Source organism: Corapipo altera, unplaced genomic scaffold (genome assembly GCF_003945725.1).
Source record: "Corapipo altera isolate COAL_440 unplaced genomic scaffold, ASM394572v1 65, whole genome shotgun sequence".
NCBI classification, from domain to species: Eukaryota; Metazoa; Chordata; class Aves; order Passeriformes; family Pipridae; genus Corapipo; species Corapipo altera.
The window spans coordinates 1,241,647-1,263,198 of NW_020884891.1; the positions used below are offsets into that span (position 1 = coordinate 1,241,647).

General features: G+C 39.0%; 1 protein-coding gene across 5 annotated transcripts in view; it reads left to right on the forward strand.

Annotated features, from left to right (window-relative positions):
* Positions 1-21,552, forward strand: part of DACH2 (dachshund family transcription factor 2) — a 248,298-nt gene that overhangs the window by 188,929 nt on the left and 37,817 nt on the right. For all 5 annotated transcript variants that reach the window (XM_027645383.1, XM_027645384.1, XM_027645387.1 and 2 more), the window contains exons 5-7: positions 354-526; positions 9,905-10,040; positions 11,656-11,736. In XM_027645383.1, the coding sequence (XP_027501184.1) occupies positions 354-526; positions 9,905-10,040; positions 11,656-11,736 (390 nt within the window). The remainder of the gene's footprint in view (positions 1-353; positions 527-9,904; positions 10,041-11,655; positions 11,737-21,552) is intronic.

Consider the following 21,552-nt stretch of genomic DNA (forward strand, 5'->3'; position numbering starts at 1 on the left):
CAGCTAAAATTGTTAATAAATACTCATCTGTTGTATTGGAAAACACGCAAATTTTATGTTTTGTGGGGGGTTTGTCTTTATTTCACTTAACAAAGAGATCACTGAACTTGTGCACTGTTATATATTTATTTAAATATGGCTTCCCCAATACAAACTCACTTTCTTTCCCCAATACAAACCAGCCTTTCCTGGAATGCAAAGGCAACCATTCCCCGAGAAGCATCAAAATTCCAAACACATGATGACGCTGGGTTTGACCAGTCAGCATTCTGGTGGAACGTGGGCTGTGAAAAGGGAGGTGGTGGGGTGTGAAACGAGTGACTGACCCAGGACCTGCCCCTGCTGTTTTCCAGGGATAGACCTGCCGTTCATGATGATGCCGCACCCCTTGCTCCCCGTCAGCCTCCCCCCCGCCTCCGTGGCCATGGCCATGAACCAGATGAACCACCTCAACACCATTGCCAACATGGCAGCAGCTGCACAGATGCACAGTCCCCTCTCCAGGGCGGGGGCCTCTGTCATAAAGGTAAGTCAGACTTTAAAAAAAACCAGCTCTTTGTGGCTTACAAAAGCATTTACGGTGATTTTCTCCTGGATAAGAACGAAGAGGCAGCGAGTTTGTGCTGCCTGCAGCTCACCTGCTGTGCTGCTCCTGGGAGTACCTCAGGCTGAGGAAATGCCCACCACAACAGCCAAGGAGTTCAGCTGCTCTGATCTATCAATAAACCTGTAATGTAATTAGAAATGGATACTAACACTCTCTAGAGGCGAGAGGAAGATCTGTGCTGCATCTGTGAAAACTCAGAAACTATTCTGAAATGTTGTTTAAAATCAAACTTCTTATCATCCATGTATCTTCAGAGTTGTTCACTAGAGAGGGAAAAAGTGCTGTCTCTGATGTTCAGCTGTCCATTAGTTAATGCAAGTACCTAAACTGTTCAAAATTAGTTGAGATTTTATTCATTTCACTCTGTAACTTTGTCTTTACCTGTTCAAGGACCTCATGAGAAAACCGTAACTGAAATGCAGCAGTGGAATATTTGTAGCAGCAAGTAGAGTTCAGAAGCTTTGATTACATTTTAAATGCTATCAATATGTCAAAATGATGATTAAATCTGTATTTGTAAACAATACCAGTTCTTTGTGATTTAAACTACAGGTTTTGCCAGCAATTTGGTTTCAGGGTGTTATTTTGCAGGCCCTTGCTGATGTGAGTTTCTCATTTACAGCTATTTTTGTCCAACACCTGCACTAGAGGATACACAATATCTCCACAGCAACAGTAGGTTTGGCCAGCACTCTGGTGGGAATTATTTCCTCTCCATGTTGTAGAGGAAAATACACCAGTAGGTGACATGCCAGAGGTGGAGTGTGGATCCATTGCTTTGTTACTCTCACCTGTCAAGTGATGCTGCATCTTCCTCTTGTTTGTCCTGAGTGCTGAACCTGTAGATGGATTTTATTACAATGTGAGGCTCCTTTTGTCCTTTCCTTCCCTTAAGTGCAATCAGCCAGCGCTGAATGATGTCAGTTAACATGAAATCCTTGTACAAAATGAAACATGTAAAAGAAAAGCATTGCTGCTGCTGCTGTCAGTGATATTACTTTTATTACAGGATATTATATAAGTGCATTTAAAAAGTACAAAAAATGACTAGTTTTCAGTCCCAGTATCATGTTGTTACTTAAAATGGGAGAAATGAATCGAATATATTGAGTGTGTATCTGTTTCCACACTCTGATGACTAAAATACCACTTGGCCTGTTTTCTATAGGTGTGAGAATCAGCTGCTTTATAAAGGTTTTGAATGAAGTCATTATGCTTTTTATATCACGTTTGCCATTTAGAAATAAGCTGTTCTACCAAGATATGCATGATCAGCAAAGTTAACATTTAGTACTCCAGAAAGAAATGTCATAACTATGAAACTTGATTTCTTCCTGACAGGAACACTATAAATTAGGGAGGCACAATGGCCAGGCTCACAAAACCTCCTTAGCCATCTATTACATGATGTGATGTGATTACAGCAGCACCCACCAGCAGCACTGTGGCTGCAGTTCTGGCAGTGTCTCCAGGATAAATCCAGTCTTTCAGGGATTTACTGTACATCTGAAGGAGTTTGCTTTGTTGGAAACTTGGCTCAGAAGAATCTGTGTAATTGAGAGTCTCATATGGCAAAAGCAAAATCTCACAGTAATATCGACTTCCCCACCCTCTCTCTTCTCCCTCTTGTGCCTGCTGTCCTGTTAGTTCTCTTTTTTTCCAGAGCTGTTCTTAGCTGGATGTACTCTGCAGTCCAGTTACTGGCCCAGGTGTTAAATGGGGACCAGTCTGGGCTGGAACTTACCTGAACTGCACTTAAGTCATGGCTTAGGCTCAAAAGAGCATTGAATGTTCAAGGGCAGGTTGGATGGGTTCTGAACAACCTGATGTAGTGAGTGGCATCTCTGCTCATGGCGGGGGGTTGGAACTGGGTGATCTGTAAGGTCCTTTCCAACCCAAACCAATCTGTGATTCTGTGAATAAGTGTAGCAGTTTACTGTCATCCAGTAATTTTGTTACTGGAAATCAGGAAAATCTACTCAATAACAATATTTTCAGGTCTTCAGAAGCAAAGTTCAGAGGAGCCTTGACAGAAAGGCCACTTTCCCAGCTGTCCTTGGAAACAGGCGGGTGGGAGATGATAACTCCAGTTAGGCTGGGCTTGAAATTGGGGGAACCAAACCCAACCCAAGGGTCTTTAAGCTGCTCCCTTTTGTGTTAGATACAAAAAGAATACTGAGAGTAATGAGGCAAAATTTTATCCCAGGGATTTGAGACTCTTTTACTCTTTTTTTCCAGAATTTTCCTCGCTTTTCATTCTATTCACCCCACATATTTTGGGCATTCTTTGCTCCTCTTGTTCACATCTCACCCTCCTCTTGCTCCATCTCTCCTTGTGCTCCCTCCCTTCCCTTCTGGCCAGCAGCCTTTTTGGGGCTGCTGAGGGATGTGCTGCTCCAGAGTAGGAGTAGTTCTGAAAATTGGTTTCCTGCTGTCCATTTTTCTTCTCTTGTCATCCCCTCATGCTTGCTGTGTTCCTACTTTTCTCTTACTCTTTCTGCTCTTATCTGGGTCTCAGTTAGGAGTTAAATGGCACTTTTGTTGAATGCAGCTGGAAAACCCAGAGGAAAAAAAATTAAAATAAATGTAATTGAGATGCTTTGTATCAAAAACACTCCACAAAATAAAGTTTTTTAATTTTTTTTTATTTCAGAATTCTTTCAGAATTTGACCCCAGTGTACCTTAGAAACAAGTCTGATAGAACAAAGCAATACTGGTACAGTGGAATCTAGACAAGCAGTAGAGATTTTTGAGTCTCTTTCTCTTTGAGTTCTGTTTTTCTCCCGATTTTGTGGGATTGTTTAGGCATTTGTAAAGGATGTATATGACATGATTTTAAATTCCCTAAAGAGAATACAGATGGGCTGTGTAATTATTGCTGAGAGGTGCTGTTTTCTGTGTGCTGTACAATTCACATTCATAACATTTACCTGACAGCCAGAAAAATGTGGCCATCTCAGAATACTCTGAAACAATTCTTCTCAGAATAGAAACACTTCCCATTACAGAATTTTTAACATCTTTAATTTCACATCTCTCTGTGCATTCAGTCCATTATGAATTGTTTTCAGAATATTACAGCATTTATAAAATTAAACTTCTGTACAATGTACGTTATTTTTCTCATTATTAGATTTATTCTGCCCTGTTTCACAGCACGTGTTCATTGCTGGCAGCTTGTTGCTGAAATGGGACTGGAATGTGTTAGAGACAGAGGAGTTTGTTTGCTTCTTATAAGGTTAATTTTTGTGGCTGTATTTGAGGTGATGGAGTAGGGAGTGTGCAGGTTTATATCCTTTTATTCACTGATTCAGGGAAACTACTCTGTTGGGAGATGTTCAGATCCCTTCAAGTTGTATTAAATGCCCTTCTCATCTCATCCTTTGGAGGGAGGCATATCCTTCTCCCTGCAGTGCCAAGAATACCTGGCTCCTTACCACCACACACCTCGTTGATAGGTTTTAAGCATTGAACACTTACTTTAAACTTCCAAGTGGAAAAAAGCAACGGTAAGAAACAGATATCCCTTTTTTTGCAGAGCTTGCAAGGGGAAATTGTTAGGCCAAGCACATATTAGCTCTTAGTTCTGGCTCAGATCTTTTTAGTATTGGCTTGGTCATTTGCATTTGTCCTTAATAACTAATATAAGCTCTGAGGTAGATGAGATACAGCATTATCATCATTAGTCTTGGGAGTGCCTTTCCTCCATTCCACAGCAGCGCTGGGTGAAAAGATTCTTAGAAGGGGTAGAAGCACAAAGTTCCCAGTGGGGATCCTTTCCAGTTTTACTCACTGTTGTGCTTTCGGGTTCAAAGTAAAATGTAAAGGTAAGATCTGAATAGACAGCTGAAGGTTGTCCCACTGACTGCTAATTTAAGAAATGGGGGAGAAGGCAGCTCCTGTTTGGCTGTTTCCCAACACCATCTGATTAGCTGCAGTTCTCTGTTTGGCTGAGCAGCTGGCAATTAATGGATTGATAGGAAGTAGTCACGAGGTAATGGGATTAGTGAGTGAACATCTGGTATTAAAATCAGTAAATGTAGGAGAGTTTTTATGATTTCTTAAATTTGGTGGGAAAATAATTGCCAGTTGACTACAACTGAAACAACTCTATATACACTGTGCAAAAAACTTGCATTTTAAATGACAAAGTACATATTTTAGGCGAATGACTTCCCGATACACTGCAAAAGATGAATGGGATCCAGCTGGCTTTCAGACACCCAGATCCTATCTTAGTTTTTAGACCAGCTGTTTACCTTGCTCATCTCCAGTTCCTGCAGCAATCAGAGGTACTATAAGTAGCTCGGAAGACCAACAAGTCACCCATAGTTTGTGTGTGCTCATTTCCAGGCTGAAATGATCCAAAATACAAACCAAGCCACTCTTCTCTAGCCCAGAAACAGTGACTGTGACCATCCTGTTTCTTGCTGGCCACTGCCCAGCATCAGTTTGGGTGTAGCACAGCTCCTGCTCGCTGTGTCAGGATTATTCTTTTTCTTGGAAAAACCTAAATTTCAGTTATATGTTGCTTTTCTCCATAATGCATGAGTTAAGGACTGTAAACTTTAGAACACTGTTAAGAATGTACTTGTTATTAGAATTCAAATAGTATCAACTAAGGTCAATTGGAAAGAAATCTGTGTTAGTATTGACTTAAAAAAATAAGTGTTAGCAATTCAGTTCTTTGCTAACTGAAATTGTGAATTGTGTTGACTTTTCTTATTCTTCTCACTTATTGAGGATGGAATTGAGCCAGGGAGGTGGGAACAGCGTGGAATTGTGGTTGGAGGTGAGGGAGGCTGCATGCAGTCTGCTGCTTCTGCTTCACAGACATTTCCAGACAAACCTCCTGGCTTGTAGAACTTGTAACTGTGCTGTCCACTTTGAGAATATGAATGGTGATTTGGCAGTGAATTTGGTAGGGTTCAGCCCATGAACTCTGTTTTTCCAACATGGCCATCAACTCAAAATCTTTCTCCCAATACTTGACAACCCTAATCTAGATCTAAAACCAGCAGAATCCCCATTTTTCCTTCCTTTCCATTTTGTTAGTGAGGGTGAATTCCAGTTCTCCTGCCACTGCAGAGCCTTGTAGAGTAGAGCAGCAACACCTCAATTAAATATGAAATATTGAGATAAATGTCTGAATAAAATATCCAGGATTCAGTTAAACATCCCAAACCTACTTGTCAGCAGTGAAATGCCATTAAATCCTCTAGGAACTCATTAATAGATTAACATTTGGAAGAGTAATTACAGCTACATTAGAACTAAGAATAAAGAAAAATAAAGGAAAATCCAGTAGCATCATTTCTCTAAATTCTTGACATAAAATGAAGATCAATACTATAAAAAAATCAGAGGTAAGGAATTAAGGTCAAGATGATTATGTCAAAAATAGGTAAGCTGTTCATATATATTTCAAATAAAACTAGTGTGGATGCAACTGTTATGTAGTGTTTCATATTATTTGTGTGGAATACCACCTCACAGGGGATAGAAAAAGAGATATTGAGGTGAAATCAAGGATGTATCTGGAAATTGGGTGACTTGATGACTTCAGAGCTGTTAACCTAAATCACAACTAAAATTAACAATGTCAGGCTTTGTAGCTACATTTTCTGAGGCAGAGCAAGACACTGATCTTTAGTGAGACAAATATATTACCCTTCAAGAGAATTAAATACTGCAAAAGTCCTTTCACAGAATTTATGTTATAGCTCTGTAAAGGAAAGAAAAAAGATAAGATAAAGTAGGTAGTATAGGTAGATAAATAGGTGAGATCTTGAGAAATGTTTTCATTTTTCATAAAATTCTCACAATATGTACATTTTTTATGTATAATTCATTAAATTATAACCTGGAATATGAATCTTGCAAATTCATGAATAGGAAAAAATAGAAATGGATAAAATACTACTTTTTTTAGGAATGCTTCTCTTTTTACTGTGAGTTTACCTGATATGGAACCAGACTGGGGAGAATGGAGCCATTTTCAAGAGGAAAAATAATAAAATATACGAAAAGTAGCGAGGTTGTAAAATACACTGATGACAAATAAAATGAAGTCATCAATGTGTAAAAAAAAATGTTTAGGTTTGAGATTGGCAATTTTCCTATTTAAATACCCTCATTGATTTGTTACAAATACTGTTAACCCTGTGTTTGGAAAATGGTGAGGACATTATCACTTGTGTTCTCATTTGTAATAAAATAGATTAACTTGCTGTGAAATTTTAACTAGGCTGAGACACAACAGTAGCTACCTAATGAACCAGAGCACATTGCTGTTAAGTAGCTAAATAGATGCATACTGATTACAGGACTGAAAAATGGAGCTGTTTACCAGCAAAAGAAAAGTCTGTTCGTAGTGTTATTCATTATGGGAGGAGGAATTCAGCACCACATTTCTACACAAATGTTTAGAAATAGACAATTTCTTGATCCATGTACAGTCTCACACGGTGATACCTCACCCTCATTTATAGTACATATGATACAGAGAGAATTTCAGCTCCTTTGTTGCTTATAGGGAAAACTGTGTTTTCCCTGTGTGTGTACATTTATGTAACTGGTAAAACATTAGATGACATGATCAACCAGTTCTCTTAGAAAGTGATTCACTGTGTGATTAAGAATGACATTATTATTTGACACTTTTATTTCTGCATGAACATTTTGAACCAAGACCCTGAGTTTGAAGGCAAATTCCTCGAAGCAGAGATTGTTTTATAGGGAGAGACAATGGGAAATGCAGTTACCAGAAGGAACTCGAATACTTTGCTTTTCCAAATCATCAGCTTTTGAATTACTCAAATAACTCCCATTTAAGATGACATATATGGCTGTTTGTGTGATATCTAAGTGTTAATTCATAGTCATATTTGTTCATAGGGTTTTTTTGCAGAACAGTTGGCATGTCCTCTCCTTGGCCATTCATTTTCATGGTTGCAATAGACAATGAAATTTACTTAAACTATGCACTCTTCTGTAAAATTAATCATTTCAAAATGATATCTTAATTGGAAATTGAGTGCTCTTTGTGGTAAAAGGAGAGGAAATAGTGCCAAAGAGGACTGTTAAACTGAAATCCAGGCAAATGAAATTACAGTAGCCTGTTAGCAGGAACCTATTTGGAAGCTATTATTTACAGGAAGCTAAAAGACATATAGGATTTATATGCTCAGGATTGCATGTATAGGATTCATCATGATTTAGGGCAGTACTTCTTGGGGTAAGAATGTGACTTTTAAAAGCAATTTAATCAGCAGCCACAGAGAAAGTCCTGTCTCTCTTTTACTCTTCTGTTCATCTCAGCAGCCTCTAAACCCTCTCCTTTGGAAGCTGAGATGAAGAAAGCACAGGAGACTTTTAAGATAACCAGAATTTGAGAACTTGTTTGTATAAACCCATTAAGTTTTCAAAATTTGAAAAACTTGTGACTCTCCATAATAGACTCATATCTGTTAAGTATTAACATTCAAAAATGCCCTAGTTAAAAGTCTCCCTTAGAGATTTATTAGTTATTGTATGTTCATTAAATAACAGATAATGAGTGGAACTGATCCAGTGAGGATTAGCAGCTATGTAATAAATACATGTTACGTGATTTTGAGGTTCAGTTGTTATTTAAGGTACAATAACTATCCTTTTAAACCCACACTCAGTGCTCAGCTGGTGTGGTTGGAATAGGGAAATGCCCTCCCAGGCTATGAGGAGGATCCAGTCCCACCTTCCCTTTGTGTCACTCTCAAATCCCTCTGTAAATGCAAAGGTGAGTGTGGCCTAAAGAGGTGGTTTTAATGGGTAACTGAATATTCTTGTTGATCTTGCTGCCAGTGTAATTAATGAATTGCCCCAGTATGTTCCAAACAGCAGCTTTTATATCAGATATTTCTAATGGAAAAACTATTAGAAACCACCATTCTCTTCCCAAAGCTACATTATTGATTTAGGATACTGTCTAGCAAACTGCATAAAAAGTTCAGATGCTACTGAGTTTGCTTTCCAAAGCCCACAGTAAATCACCACCAAGCTGCCAGATTCCACTTTCCTTATGAAACATCTCTAGAACGGGTTAGAAAGGAGGAAAAATGGCAAAGTTCTTTTGAGACAACTTTCCCAGATTACACTGAAATTGTGATTTTTAATGAGGTGGGGGCAAGAAAATCTCCCTTTTTTAGTGAAAGAAAGTAATATTTCAGTTCTGAGTTTCCACAGGGAGCAGTTGATGGTGAGGAGTGGGGACAACTCCAGGCAGTTTCTGGAGTTCTGTAAATTCGACCATCTCCTCGTTCATGTCTCTCCCTTGGAACTGCACCTTCAAGGATTTGTAACAGAGGTTTAAAACACAGAAGGGATTCTAAGATAAAAATATCTAGAGTATCTCAGGCCAGAAGATTCTGATTTTTTGTTGGTCCTGGGAACAGGAATGAAGGATACTGGAATTTTTGACTAATTCAGAAAAAGTATATGTGTGGAAACACTGAGTTGGAAGGGATCTCAAGTGCTCTTACAATCTCTTGCCTTAAGACAGGATGAATTGTTACTTATGCCACACTTGTCTAACCTGTTCCTACAGATTTTTACTGATGAAAATTCCATGGCATCTTCAGATAATTTACCAGTATAGATACACAGAACTGCAGAATTTCATTTTGCCTTTTTTTTTTTTTAAATTTCTTATCCTTTTTTTTTCTCCCTACCTCAAGTGCTGTGTATATTTAAATTAGAGGTTAGTATCAAAGTTTCATGTACAAATACACAGACAAAAATTTGCAAGCACACTCTTGCTTTGGTTACCCAGTGGTGCTTTTCATGCAAAATCGAAGTTCTTACCAGTGCCTCAGCTTTTATCATTTGTCTGGGTGCTACCCTGGGAAGGTATTGATATAATTTATTTAGATAGAGATTCTAGTGACTTTACAAACTTGACTACATTTTAGTGACAGTTTAACACAACTCTGAGTTGTTCATTTGAAATGTGACTCATATATGCCAATGTTACTACCTGTAGATCAAAAGTAGCTTGTGAAGGCAACATGAAAGAATATTTTGTATGTTCCTATGTGTGAAAAAGTTAGAAAATAAAAAGTTACCAACAAAAAAAAAAAGGTGGCAAAAATGATTAGCAAGCTCAGACCCAGGTAACTGTGCATCTCTTTAAGATGTGAGTTCTGTTCACTGTTGATCTCGCAAAGACCATTTGTTGTTGTTATTTTAAGCCAACTTAATTTTTTTCAGTGAAGTCCATGAATTGAATGGCACAGACCTTGTTTTATTTGTGTTTGAAGGAAAGGATCCAGGACAGCCCCTCTCCAGCCCCGTCCCTGGAGGACAGCCAGCGCCCCGGGAGCCACCCGTCCTCCCACCAGAGCAGCAGCGTGTCCAGCTCCCCGTCCCAGCTGGACAACACCCCCGACAGAATTGGTCAGTGCCCTGCAGCTCACACTCCTCACAGGCATCTCAGCAACTCGGGGAGTTTGTTGAGGCAAATATTTGTTCGCTGGGATGCTCAGGAAAGCACTCACTTGCTAAGAAATAGCCAGCAAGTGCATCACTGTAGTTCGTTTCATTAAGTTCATGGCTATGCAAAGCCCAGCCCCTCACATTCCTCCTGTGCCAGTCTCTACCCATGTCCAGAAGGCATCACTCTGGCACAACCAGCTCCTCTGCCGTGCCTGGGTGAGACAGTGCTGCTGAAGGCACCTGGAATTCAAAAAGAGCAAGATATCTTTTTCTTCATATGGATGTGAGGAAAGTCACAGATTATATGATGACTTTCTCATTCCAAAAACCTCCCTGTGCCCACATGTTCCCTCATCACCCCGAGCCTGAGGGTTTTCTGATTTTTTGGTGTCTCCAGCACAGCTTTCACAGCCTGTGCACTATTGATCTGCCATTTAAAATGCTAATTCAGTCTAGAGGAAGTTTAGATCCTATTCTTGGTGCTTCCAAGAGGGATCTAGGGCAAGTCAATTAACGTCTCTTCACGTCAGTTTGTGTCAACACCGTTTTCTTCTCAGGGCCTGGAGCCCATGCAGGCATTGCTGAGCTAGATGTAAACTGCAGAAGCAGTCCATGTAAGTCAGTGCAGACTTCACTCCCATCCAGTAACCACTCAGCTGCTTCCTGGGATTTTGCAGTTCTGACTGGTCCCTGCAGCAGCACCACAGCACAGCTGGCTCTACACAGAGTGGCCAGTGGAACCCGAATTCTTTGCCTAAACATGTGCACACACAGGGTAGAGACTAGAAAGTAGATTCCCCTCAGCTTTTTCAAATCTAAAATAGTGCTGGAAGTACGCAGGACAAGACGTAACTTCTGTTGCAGCAGTGAAAAAGGGACTTTTGATGTCTCTGTGTCAAGGTTTAGTGCTCACTGTTGTAAAGATATGTATGTATACTTTCTATCAATATAAATACATAAGTTCTTGCTTTTGCAACTAAAAAAAAAGCTTTCCCTAAAATATGATGATGAAATTTGTTACAAGTGTCCTCACTGGAATAACTCTAAATTCTGTCATTGGTTGATTGCGGAGAAGGAAGTGTTTTAGTCAGATTAAGAACAAAGAAAATAGGAATCTTGAAATTATAAACCTCATACCTCTCACTGATCCTACACATATTAAATAAAGAATTTCCTTGAGCATGACAGTGTATTGGGTTTTTTCTGTTACCTGTCAATTTGGGGTACAGTCTGTCAGTTGGTGGATTTTATTAATCTTGTTGCTTTATAAGTAATTATTAATATTTAAATCCTTAAATGTATTTTTGCCCAAATGGTTTCTGTGAAAGTACTTTTGTAATTAGTGAATTTGAATATTTAATAAGAAACTACATTCCTGTCAGTAGTAAGTTGGGTTCTGTCTTGGTATCTTTGTTTAATCCACTTGAGCAGATTTGCTTTTGCTGCTTATTTTACTTGGCTCCAAGTGTTAAAATACCAAAACACTGACCAAGAGGAAATACAATTTAATATTTTCCTTTCTCCTAACAGTTTTTTACTGACAATGTTATGTAACTGTGCCCTCTGATTCTTGTAGCTATGCTGACCAACAGCAGGGAAGGAGAACTCATTGACCAAGAAACTGGGACCAGCCTAAAAAAAGTACAAAAGGAGAAAGGTAAAATTACAGACTGTTTTCCATCTCGGGCATTTAATTGCCCTTATTATGTGTTTTATTCCTTTTTCTAGTATTCTGCATATGCAATGACATTATATTATTAATTTAAGAGAACTAAGTGCCTAATTGCAATGAATAATGTATCCAGTGAATTTACATGAAAGTGTGAGCAATCAGAACTTCTCTGTTTATATAATATGAGGGTAATATTTTGCTGGTCTTTTGGCTCAATTATTTAAGAAGTTCCTAGCAAATATTTGATTAGTCACATGGTATTGTTTGTTTGCTTACAGAGGGTGTGTGTGCAGAGTGCTCTAATGCTGTGGGTGAGGGAAATAAGCCATTTTTTGTGTCTAATAATATTGTATCACCTCTCAAGTGGGAGGTAGCAAGGGAAAAAGTGATGTTTGGCCTGTAGCGATTGTCTGTAGACGGGGATGTGTCTCCTCTGCTGGTTCTCTCTGCAGTCATTGTTGGGTACTGAAGAAGGTGGATACTCGTGTGAGCAGAAGCAGCAGCTGGTTTGTTTCCTTGTAAATATAATAAAAAAATCAATCCCATTAATAATGACAGGTTCATTCTGGCATTATGTACAGAAAGCGCCAGGCAAAATGTGTGCCTGCAAAAAAAAAGGAGATGAGATATAGTTAAAGAAATAAAGGAGAACTGAAGGTAAGTGAATTCTGGATCAATACTACAGTGAGATACATTGAGGGAGATATGGAGGTTTTAGAGTGAAAAAGATGTAAAGGAAAAGAAAGAAAAGAGGAGGCAAAATAAGCTAAATGTACTTGTAAGTCTGCTGCAAATGTTCATACTGATCATTTTATCATAAATGAAAACAAACTGATTTATATTATAGTTGAGATTGTATATAGTTGTATTTTCAGAGAAGGATAAAAAGGCAGGTACAGACAATTTTATGAGCTATTCAGAAGAGAATTTGGAGGCTTTACGTGCCTTGTGGTTCCACAGTTATATAAAATTATTTGAGGAGCTTCATGATTTTGTACAGCAACTCTGTTCCTTAGAGATCTGTGTCTGATCCAATCTTGGGTAGGAAGACCCTGAAACTTCCTCCTTATATTTTGTATTTTCACACTCAACTCTCCTTGAAGGCAGAAGAAGCTGTTTTCTATTCACTGGTTTCTCTGGGCATTTAAGCACTTTCCTTATGAACCCCAAAAGAGCCCTTTTGTGCCATTCTGAGATAATTTTCTTTCTGAATCATCATGCTTAAAGCCTTCCCTCTTGACTCCTGTTGACATTTATGGACCAGCACCAGAGGTTACTGTTAAGAGCCATACCTTCACTCCTAAGACTTAAAAATTACATTTCTGTGGTAATTACACAGTGAGTATTTAATCTAAATCTGAAAGTGTAGTTGATTTTAATTTTGTTGAACTGTGCCTGGTTTCTTGCCACATGTTCAGTCATTTTTCAGCGAAACAATTCCATATCCTGTGGGGTTCAAAGATGCAAATCGTGTAGTTATTGGTAGTAGCAGTTCTGCCACTCAGGATGGATGAAGGAAGGCACAGTTCAAGAATCTGAAAAGATAATTCAGAAATCCTCAAAAGCGTGAAAATAATTGAACCCCACCACCTGTGATCGCAATTCCCAAGCTCCTGAGATCACTGAGTATTCTTGTAACAGGGATAAAATCACAAAGATCTGATGCTGACAATTTGTGTACCATAAATCACCTTAAGATTGAAGATGTATAGGTTTATTCATTTCCTGGTCTACATTTTTGCATAGTGTTACCTTTCTTTAATTGATTAGGTACTGGGAAATACATCTTTATACATGTGTTAGTTCTGCATGCACTTAGGGCATATTTTCGGGATTAATTTAGTGTTCAGAGACTCCCCTGCATCAGAAAAAAGGGCTTCAAAATCATGAGATGTGTTAGAGTATGTTTAAGGATAGAATAAAGTTTCTGCTTTTCTGCTTGGTCTGCACATGTCAAGAACAAAAAATTATTTATTTTTGTCAAGTAAAGATGTGATTTTCAAGTAATCCCCCAGCTCCAGAACCTGAACCTTTCCGTGGCGTTCTAGTGGGAAAAATGCTGAAATTGTAAAGGCACCAACAGTGTATATCCAGCAATTCCAAGCTGATTTTGCATTTGGCAGTGTGACAGACCTGTATTGCTGTAGGAATCTCTGTTTTATAGGATATGGGCACCCAGTAACTGAAGGAAATGCACGAGTAGGACAGTCAGAACTCAGCTCTGAAAGTCCCCAGCTGGTGTGTGCTGGGCCCTTCTGTCACCCCACACCACTGGGGTTATTCCTCAAGGATTTGTCTGACTCCTGTAGAGACTCCTTGTTCCCAGTATTATTATTATTCTCTTGTGGGTTATTATTTTGGGCTCTGGTGCTCCTCAGTTATGTTGAATTGTAGAGTCAGATGTGGACAGTCACTGAAGAGTGTGATCTGTGCTGCCTTGCTCTGCAAAAAATATACCTGTAATTTGTATACAGAGCAAGCTTTGTTTTTCCAAACCTGCCATTACTTTTACTAAGGCAAAATATATTTACCATGGAAAAGATTTTCAAAGTTATTAAGAAGGAATGTAGTTAAAATAAAAGTATCAACATTTATTAAGTATGACAAGTAAGCGGTTTATACAACCGTGGCAAACATATGTTTTCACATCTGTTTTGAGTAATATCATCATGATTTTAAAAATGATTTATAGCTCTGCAGGCCATAAAATGCCAGCTTTGCTGTAAGTTGGAAGTTTTCAAACAACAAAGAAATTATTGAAGGCATATATTGAACATGTTTTTGTATTATACACCTTGACATAACTTTAGAAAGCTAAGCTCTCTGTAACGATTAAGATAGCAACAATTGAAAATTAAGTAACTACAATTTATCAGCAGCACTACCCATGTGAAATCTTAGCATAAAAAATGATAAAGATTGTAGTGATTATAGACAAATACTGTGATATCCCTCAGGATACTCAGTTTTTGTTTTCCATGTCCCATTTTGAGTGATCTCGGCACCAGACAAAAATGTGCCACTTTGTTCTCATCAAATAATTTCAAGGTAATTAGAGCTGAAGAGAATATGCCTTAACAACAGTTCTTCTTTAAAAAACAGTTCATGTGAGGCTGTTCCAATTGTGTTGATCTGTTTGCACATGTTGGTGGGGCAGAATTCCTAGAATTGGTTGCTGTCTGGGTGTAGAGAGGTTAGAACCCAGTTACAGCCCATACCTTTAAGCTTTTTGAAGGAGAAATGTCATTAAATGTTAATTGCTCTGCATCCTTTCACCGTCTTTTTAGGAAATATGGTCAGGGTTAACATTAGAGGACAACAAAGTCAAACATCTTTATAAGTTTCCAGTTGTTTTGTTTGGGCTTTTTATATTACATACCATGTGAAATGTCTTTAACCATTATGTCACACCAGCATTTTGCCTGTGCATCCTTGTTGGAGTGTGAGTGAAAACCGTATGAAGAGTAATCTGCACTTTATTTTGGAATCACTAGTGCAAGGAAACAGTTACAAAATCCCCCCCTCCCAGAACACAGCCCCACGTTTTACCTGCACAATTACTCACAGAAACTGCATTTTAAATTCATCTGCTTCAGTATATATCCCGGAAAAAATCTGTATTGTATGGGAAAGGATTGTGTTTGACACAGCCCTGTGTAGGCTTTACGGAAACCTCCATATAAATTCTGGCATTAGGAAGGTGAAATGAGCCAGAAAAGAATTTGGCCGTGCCTTCCAGCTGGATTTAGATGCTGGTACAATTATTCTGTTTGACTGCATGACAAGAAATATTTCAGACTGGAGCAGTAAAAGGCACTGGCCCAGCTCTTGCCACAGTGAAATCAATGAGGATGTTCATGGTGTCTCCAATGGGAACAGTTTAGCCAAAGTCTGATCCTTTGGAACCTGCTCCCCCAACTAATACTGCTGGTTATCCAGACATGGACAACGTGGTCACGTGGGTGTTTGGGTGCTGTGCTCCCTCCTAAGCAAGCAGAGTAAAGTTTCATAGGAAAATGTCATTAATGACCCATATTGTCAGACTTACCCACTGTTCAAGCAGTGTTTGAGTAGAAATAAAGATTGTATTTGCAGAGAAAGTGACTTGCTCTGCATTTCCCAGTGATGATGTCCCCTCCTTTAGTCCAGTTATTTGCATCTCCAGACAACAAATCCAGGCTCCAGGGCTGTGTCCCATGTTTCAGTAGATTGTAGTTCCCAACCTCTGCATCTGGCAGCTCTCCCTTCCCTGTTTATTACAGAACACCTTTCCCTTTATTGCTTCAAGGAGAGGGGAATTTTGCATCATTGCTGTCAGCTGAGTGAAATATTTTCAGCTGGCCATAGAGTACAGTAATGAAAGAATAACAGGATTTATTTATTGTATTTCATTAGCGGAAAAGAGGTTTTATGCTGTTTAAATTAAGCATTGCCAAAGGACTGGGTTACTCAGGATGTGAGGGGAGGGGAACAAGCAGGTGCAGAACACCTGAAAAAGCACCAGGCCCTGTGGAGGGGGCTGTGCTCCAGAGAGAGGACTTTCCCAACAATTAATCTGAAAGCATCCAGATGGAGAGGGAAAGGAGTAAGGAAGAGAACAAGGAACTCAGAGCTGTACCAAGCAGTGATAGGTGCCAACACTTCAAATGCTCCTCAGGCTGTTCCCTTGACATATCAATTCTTGCATGTTAAAGATATCAGGAGAAAAAGGCAACTTTTTTCACAAATGTGTTCATGAGTCTCCTCATGAGATATATGAAAAACTCCCAAAACTAGAAGTGAAGTTCTGGTTCATTCTGGTTTCTGAGTGTATATGTTAGAGACTCCGGGGTCGTTTCATCAGCAGTGGATGCAATAATACACAAGTTTAAGGGTTGCAAGGGTTTCTTTTTCCTAAAACCTTAAGTGACATACACAGTGGAAATGAGAATAATTCAAAGATATTTTTACATTTTCTATGCACTGATAATACTGAGGTATAAGCAGCCGAGTGCTCTGTTTGGGGTAAAGGCATTTTCCACATTTTTTTTGTTGTTAAATTTAACCTACACGTGAACTGACAACTGTTAAAATGGTGGCCTAAGAGTAATTTGATCTTTTGTCAGTCAAAAAAAACCAAACCCCAAACCTGTGAAAGCAAGGCAAACTCTATTAACATTTAGAGTCACAAAATGTAAATAGACATTAAAGGTAAAGCTTTAATTTTTGAAGTGTCTGGACTCATATAAATATGATTGTGTACATAACCATTGCTGAAAGTTTTATAAATATAAGGGCAATTAGGCAAGAGATGTTAGTGAACTGCTCCAAGGTCACACCTTTTACATTAGGGTTACATTAAATCTTTATTTGCAGAATTATTTTATGAATGCATCTTTTCTGAAGAGTAAAATACCTGCTTCACAGTTATCTTGGCAGATGGACCAAGGCAGTTTCTTACATTGATATGTAATTTATTAATATGTTTTATGTAGTAGATTTCAGTCATGTATTGCTTTCTAAACACTACATATTATGAGTCTGTATAAACATGGTGAAAAATGAAATTTTCTTTACTGAAAAGGCTTTGGACGAAAATTTTTAGTAAGGTTATTCATGTGTGCAGTAAAATGGGCAAATAAGAGGGAAAGGAATTAAGGTAGCCATTCTCCAAAGTCAGGTTGTCTCTTCTGAGTTACCATTCCCACTTTTCCTCCAATGCTGTAATTTTTTTTTAATTTAAATCGATCTTACTGAACTATATCAGATTTGAAAAGCATGAGAAGAGGAGAAAAATTGCTGATTGGCACCCAGTGACCTAAGGTTTTGAATTAGGCCCAGGAACCTTTTCTTAAGAGTTAGTACTGGTATTAAAGCTGACCCTTTGAATTCCATGCTTGCTGATGCCTCTATTGCAAAGTCATTAACCTGAGACCTGCAGTTGGTGACATTCTTAATGTCTGTGAGTTATTTAATAAGTTTGCCTTCAGTCCTCATTATGAGCAGTAAGATCTGAAAAATATGCATCCTGAGAGGTTGCTGAATGTTTTTCTCATGTTACAGAAATCCTGGAGATCTTGGGGAATGCGCTGACAGGGGTTCAGCCTCTCCTGCCTGTGCTCTGAGAAGCACCAAACCTGCTCCTGAGAAACTTTGCTCATGTGTTTGTGTGTCCAAACCATGCCTACATATAGGGAAGAAAGAGGTTCTTCTCTATTTGAACCCATCCAGTAAACAGACTGTCACCACTTGAAGTGTTTTTCTTGTACAGGCAGTGAGTGTTACTGGAAAACCATGTCATTTCTAGCAAGGACACCAAAACCTGCCATCAGACACTTCTTCACTAGGAAACTGCTTAAGAGCCAGCCATTTATGCTTTCCAAACAGGTGTTTGTTATAGGAAAGAACATTTTTGGCCTGTCTCATGCATTTGGTTTAAGCCAGAGCAAGGGAACAGATAAAACTTTAAATTAGCATCAAAACTTATAAATTGGTTATTTGGAAAGTTTGGCTGTATTTCTGACCAAGGAAAACTTTCAGGAAATTCATAGAAGCTGCACTTCATAAAACACAGTTGTCTTTTCTAAGGTTTACTAACAGTGAGCTAGGCTTCAGAGTTTGTCCCCTTGCCCACAGCTGGATGTTCCAGATCAGTGAAACACAGTGCTCGTGGTTGTGACAGCAGTGTGTGCTCCTGCTGTTGAGGAGCAAATCCAGCACTGGTGGATAGTATTTTGTGTAGCATTTTTTTTGTATTCCGGACTTTTTTCTAGTTTGATCTTGAATATCTAAGATCACTCTGTGGACTGTGTCTTCCTCTGGTGTAATAGTCACTTAAAGGTGGCAATTAAGGGTTCTCTCTTCCCTGTTGAAGAGGATTTGCTGCCCAGAGGCTTCTAGGGACTGGAAGGTTAAGACAAAACCATATATTAATGTTCATCTCTAAAGTGTTTATGTATGTGCTGCCTTAAATAGTGCTAATAATAAAAAGTAAAAAACCCTTAGTGGACATAGAAGGTGGTGAACTAACCTCAAACTGGAAATAGAAAATTATTACCCCCTGGAAATAGATGTGTAGTCATGAAACCAGAATAAGTGTGCTCTTCATTACATTTCAGACATTGTGTTGAATTCCATCAATAAAGTTACCTGATTTCTTGTTAGCAGAGCTGAGACGACCCATATGCTGATCTCAGAAGCCACTGGGGCTGCAGAACAGGGAAATCAGGTTTCATGTTTGATTGTTGGGGCAGAGGACACCCCTACAGCACTTTGTACTGTGCATGGTATTTGTTTAGTACAGCCACAGTCGTTCCTGGGGAGGGACAGTTCTGGCAGGAGCTTTTTCATGTTACCAGCTGTACTTTGGAAATTCACAATTGTACCTGAAACACTGGGAGCCCACAATAGTAATCAATCGGTATCACTTCAACTATTTTTAAAGAAGCACTTTATTTTGAAGAAAAATGGCCCATTTTCAGTTCTTCCCATGATTGTTTTTTTTTCTAGACTCTGTTCAGGTTTTTCTAGACTCTGTTCAAGTTTTTTTTCTGTTCATGTTAGTGACAGGATAAGGGGGAATGGCTTTAAACTGACAGAGGGCAGGGTTAGATTGGATATTAGGAAGAAATTCTTCCCTGTGAGGGTGGTGAGGCCCTGGCACAGGTTGCCCAGAGAAGCTGTGGCTGCCCCTGGATCCCTGGAAGTGTCCAAGGCCAGGTTGGACAGGGCTTGGAGCAACCTGGGCTAGTGGAAGGTGTCCCTGCCCATGGCAGGGGGTGGGACTGGATGGATTTTAAGGTCCCTTCTAACCCAAACCATCCCATGATTCTATGAAATAACAGAATGAGAATAACCAGGAGGACATAATCCTTTTTACACTAATGGAAATATTTTATCAGTACCTGTGTGAGTCAGCTGGTCAGTGCTGGGAAGAGCCCACAGGAGAGGCTGCCTGGGTCATCCTTCACCAGACTGGGAGGAGAATGCTTACATTTGCTGAAGATTCCCAGCTCTGAATATCCTTCTTGTGTCAGGTACTCTAGGATTGATAAAAAAGATGGAAGGAGAGACACTTGTGAATTCTGAAACTGGATGAAAGTACAAAGCTAGAGAGACAGTGATTATCCCAATACAAAATTCCCCAGCACACTTCTCTGGTCATGCTTGGCCATTTCATGTTGGTCTCAAAATACCAACTGATTTATTTTTTTTCTTTTATTTTGTAGTCAGTATGACAGTAGTTTCCCAAGCAGATTTTTCTTCTAGTTGACAGAATACGACAGGCTATAACAAGTAGTTTAATAAATAAAATCCTGCTTGCAGGTGTATTCTGAGATGTTATAATCTATAAAACATGGTATAGTTTTGAATCTCTCTCTTTTACCCGTCACTGGGACTGCTGTGTGATATTTTGATGGCTTGATTTGGCTTGTGTGAATTTGCTGACATATCCCGTGGCTTATTCGGGTGCGTGTTGTCAGGGAGGGGATACAGAGCTGTAAAAATTTTTGTGACAGTTCAGTGGAGAGCCTCTCCTGGTGTGGTGGAAGATGCCTTTTTGATGCAGAATATGTTGGATGATGGAGCATCTCTGGTAGATGGCTGAGCTGGAGCAGAAAATGGAATATGTGTGTGCGCACGTGCCTACTCGCAGAGGTCATGAAATAGGGACTGTTTGGAAAATAACGTGTTATTTATGCATCTGCCACCTCTGGAGACTTTTTAGATGCTATCAATTAGGAGACTAGCCTGTATTTGTTATTGTTGCCTTGTTTTTTGTTGGTTTTAAAACCTAGAAAGTGATTGTAATGAAGGTGCCCTCCAGGCAAAGTGTGGAGAAATTCACATATTAAAGGAGGAGTCGCCAGAGCTGCTGTTTGACTTTTGACATTTTTGTCGTATTGCCTCCAGCGTTACAGGCAGAAGGGATTTAGGTAGAAAGGAGAGCTTAAATTGCTCTGTAAAACCAGTATATTTATATTTACTGAATTTTCTTTTAACTGATATAAAGAAAGCATAATATTTTTGTAAAGTCACCGTGACTAATAATAATCATAATAACGATTCTGTCGTGACATAATTTCTCTCTTTATATGAAGCTTTTGAAATTTTAAAAAAAAACCAACAAGCCAATATTCAAAAACTATTAAATGAATTCCTGAGAGGCAGTTTTATTGCTCCAGGAACATTAATTATTAATTTCTCTCCATACACACATTTGGAAATCTCAACAAAAATAAGTCAGGCACTTCTAGATTATAGACTGATTTGTAATAGGAATTCTCTCTAATATACAAGATAACTTTTCAACACTGTAGTTTAGGATTAGTATTTTGTAAACATCACTGCCTATGTGGCCTGTATTAAATACAGTATAAATCAGGCTGGAGTTTTAATTTTTACAGAACCAGCAGCCCATATATCGTCAGTCACGTAAAATGCTGAAGCTAAATGGTCCCAAGTATCTGCAAAGTATGATTATCATTCTGGAACAGTGGTAGCTAAATTGGCAGGATTTTTGTGGGATTTTTTCAGCTGTGAGGGCTAACCTACAAAGATATGGGAGTTAATCAGTTTTAATGGTAGAACTGAAGTCTCAGAGTTTGCAATTTTTGGTTGGTGTTGCTGTTTGAAGCAGCAGAGTGGCTGGGTTGGGACCTCCCTGTTTGTATGCTGGTGGACTCCAGTGTGCTCTGATGTTCAAACATGGAAATACAAGCAGTTGAGGGACTGATTTCTCCTCTTCCATGATGCTAAAAGAATGTCTCTTCCCTTTTCCTCTTAGTCAGACTTAGAGCTTCACCAACTGCCTTTATTCCC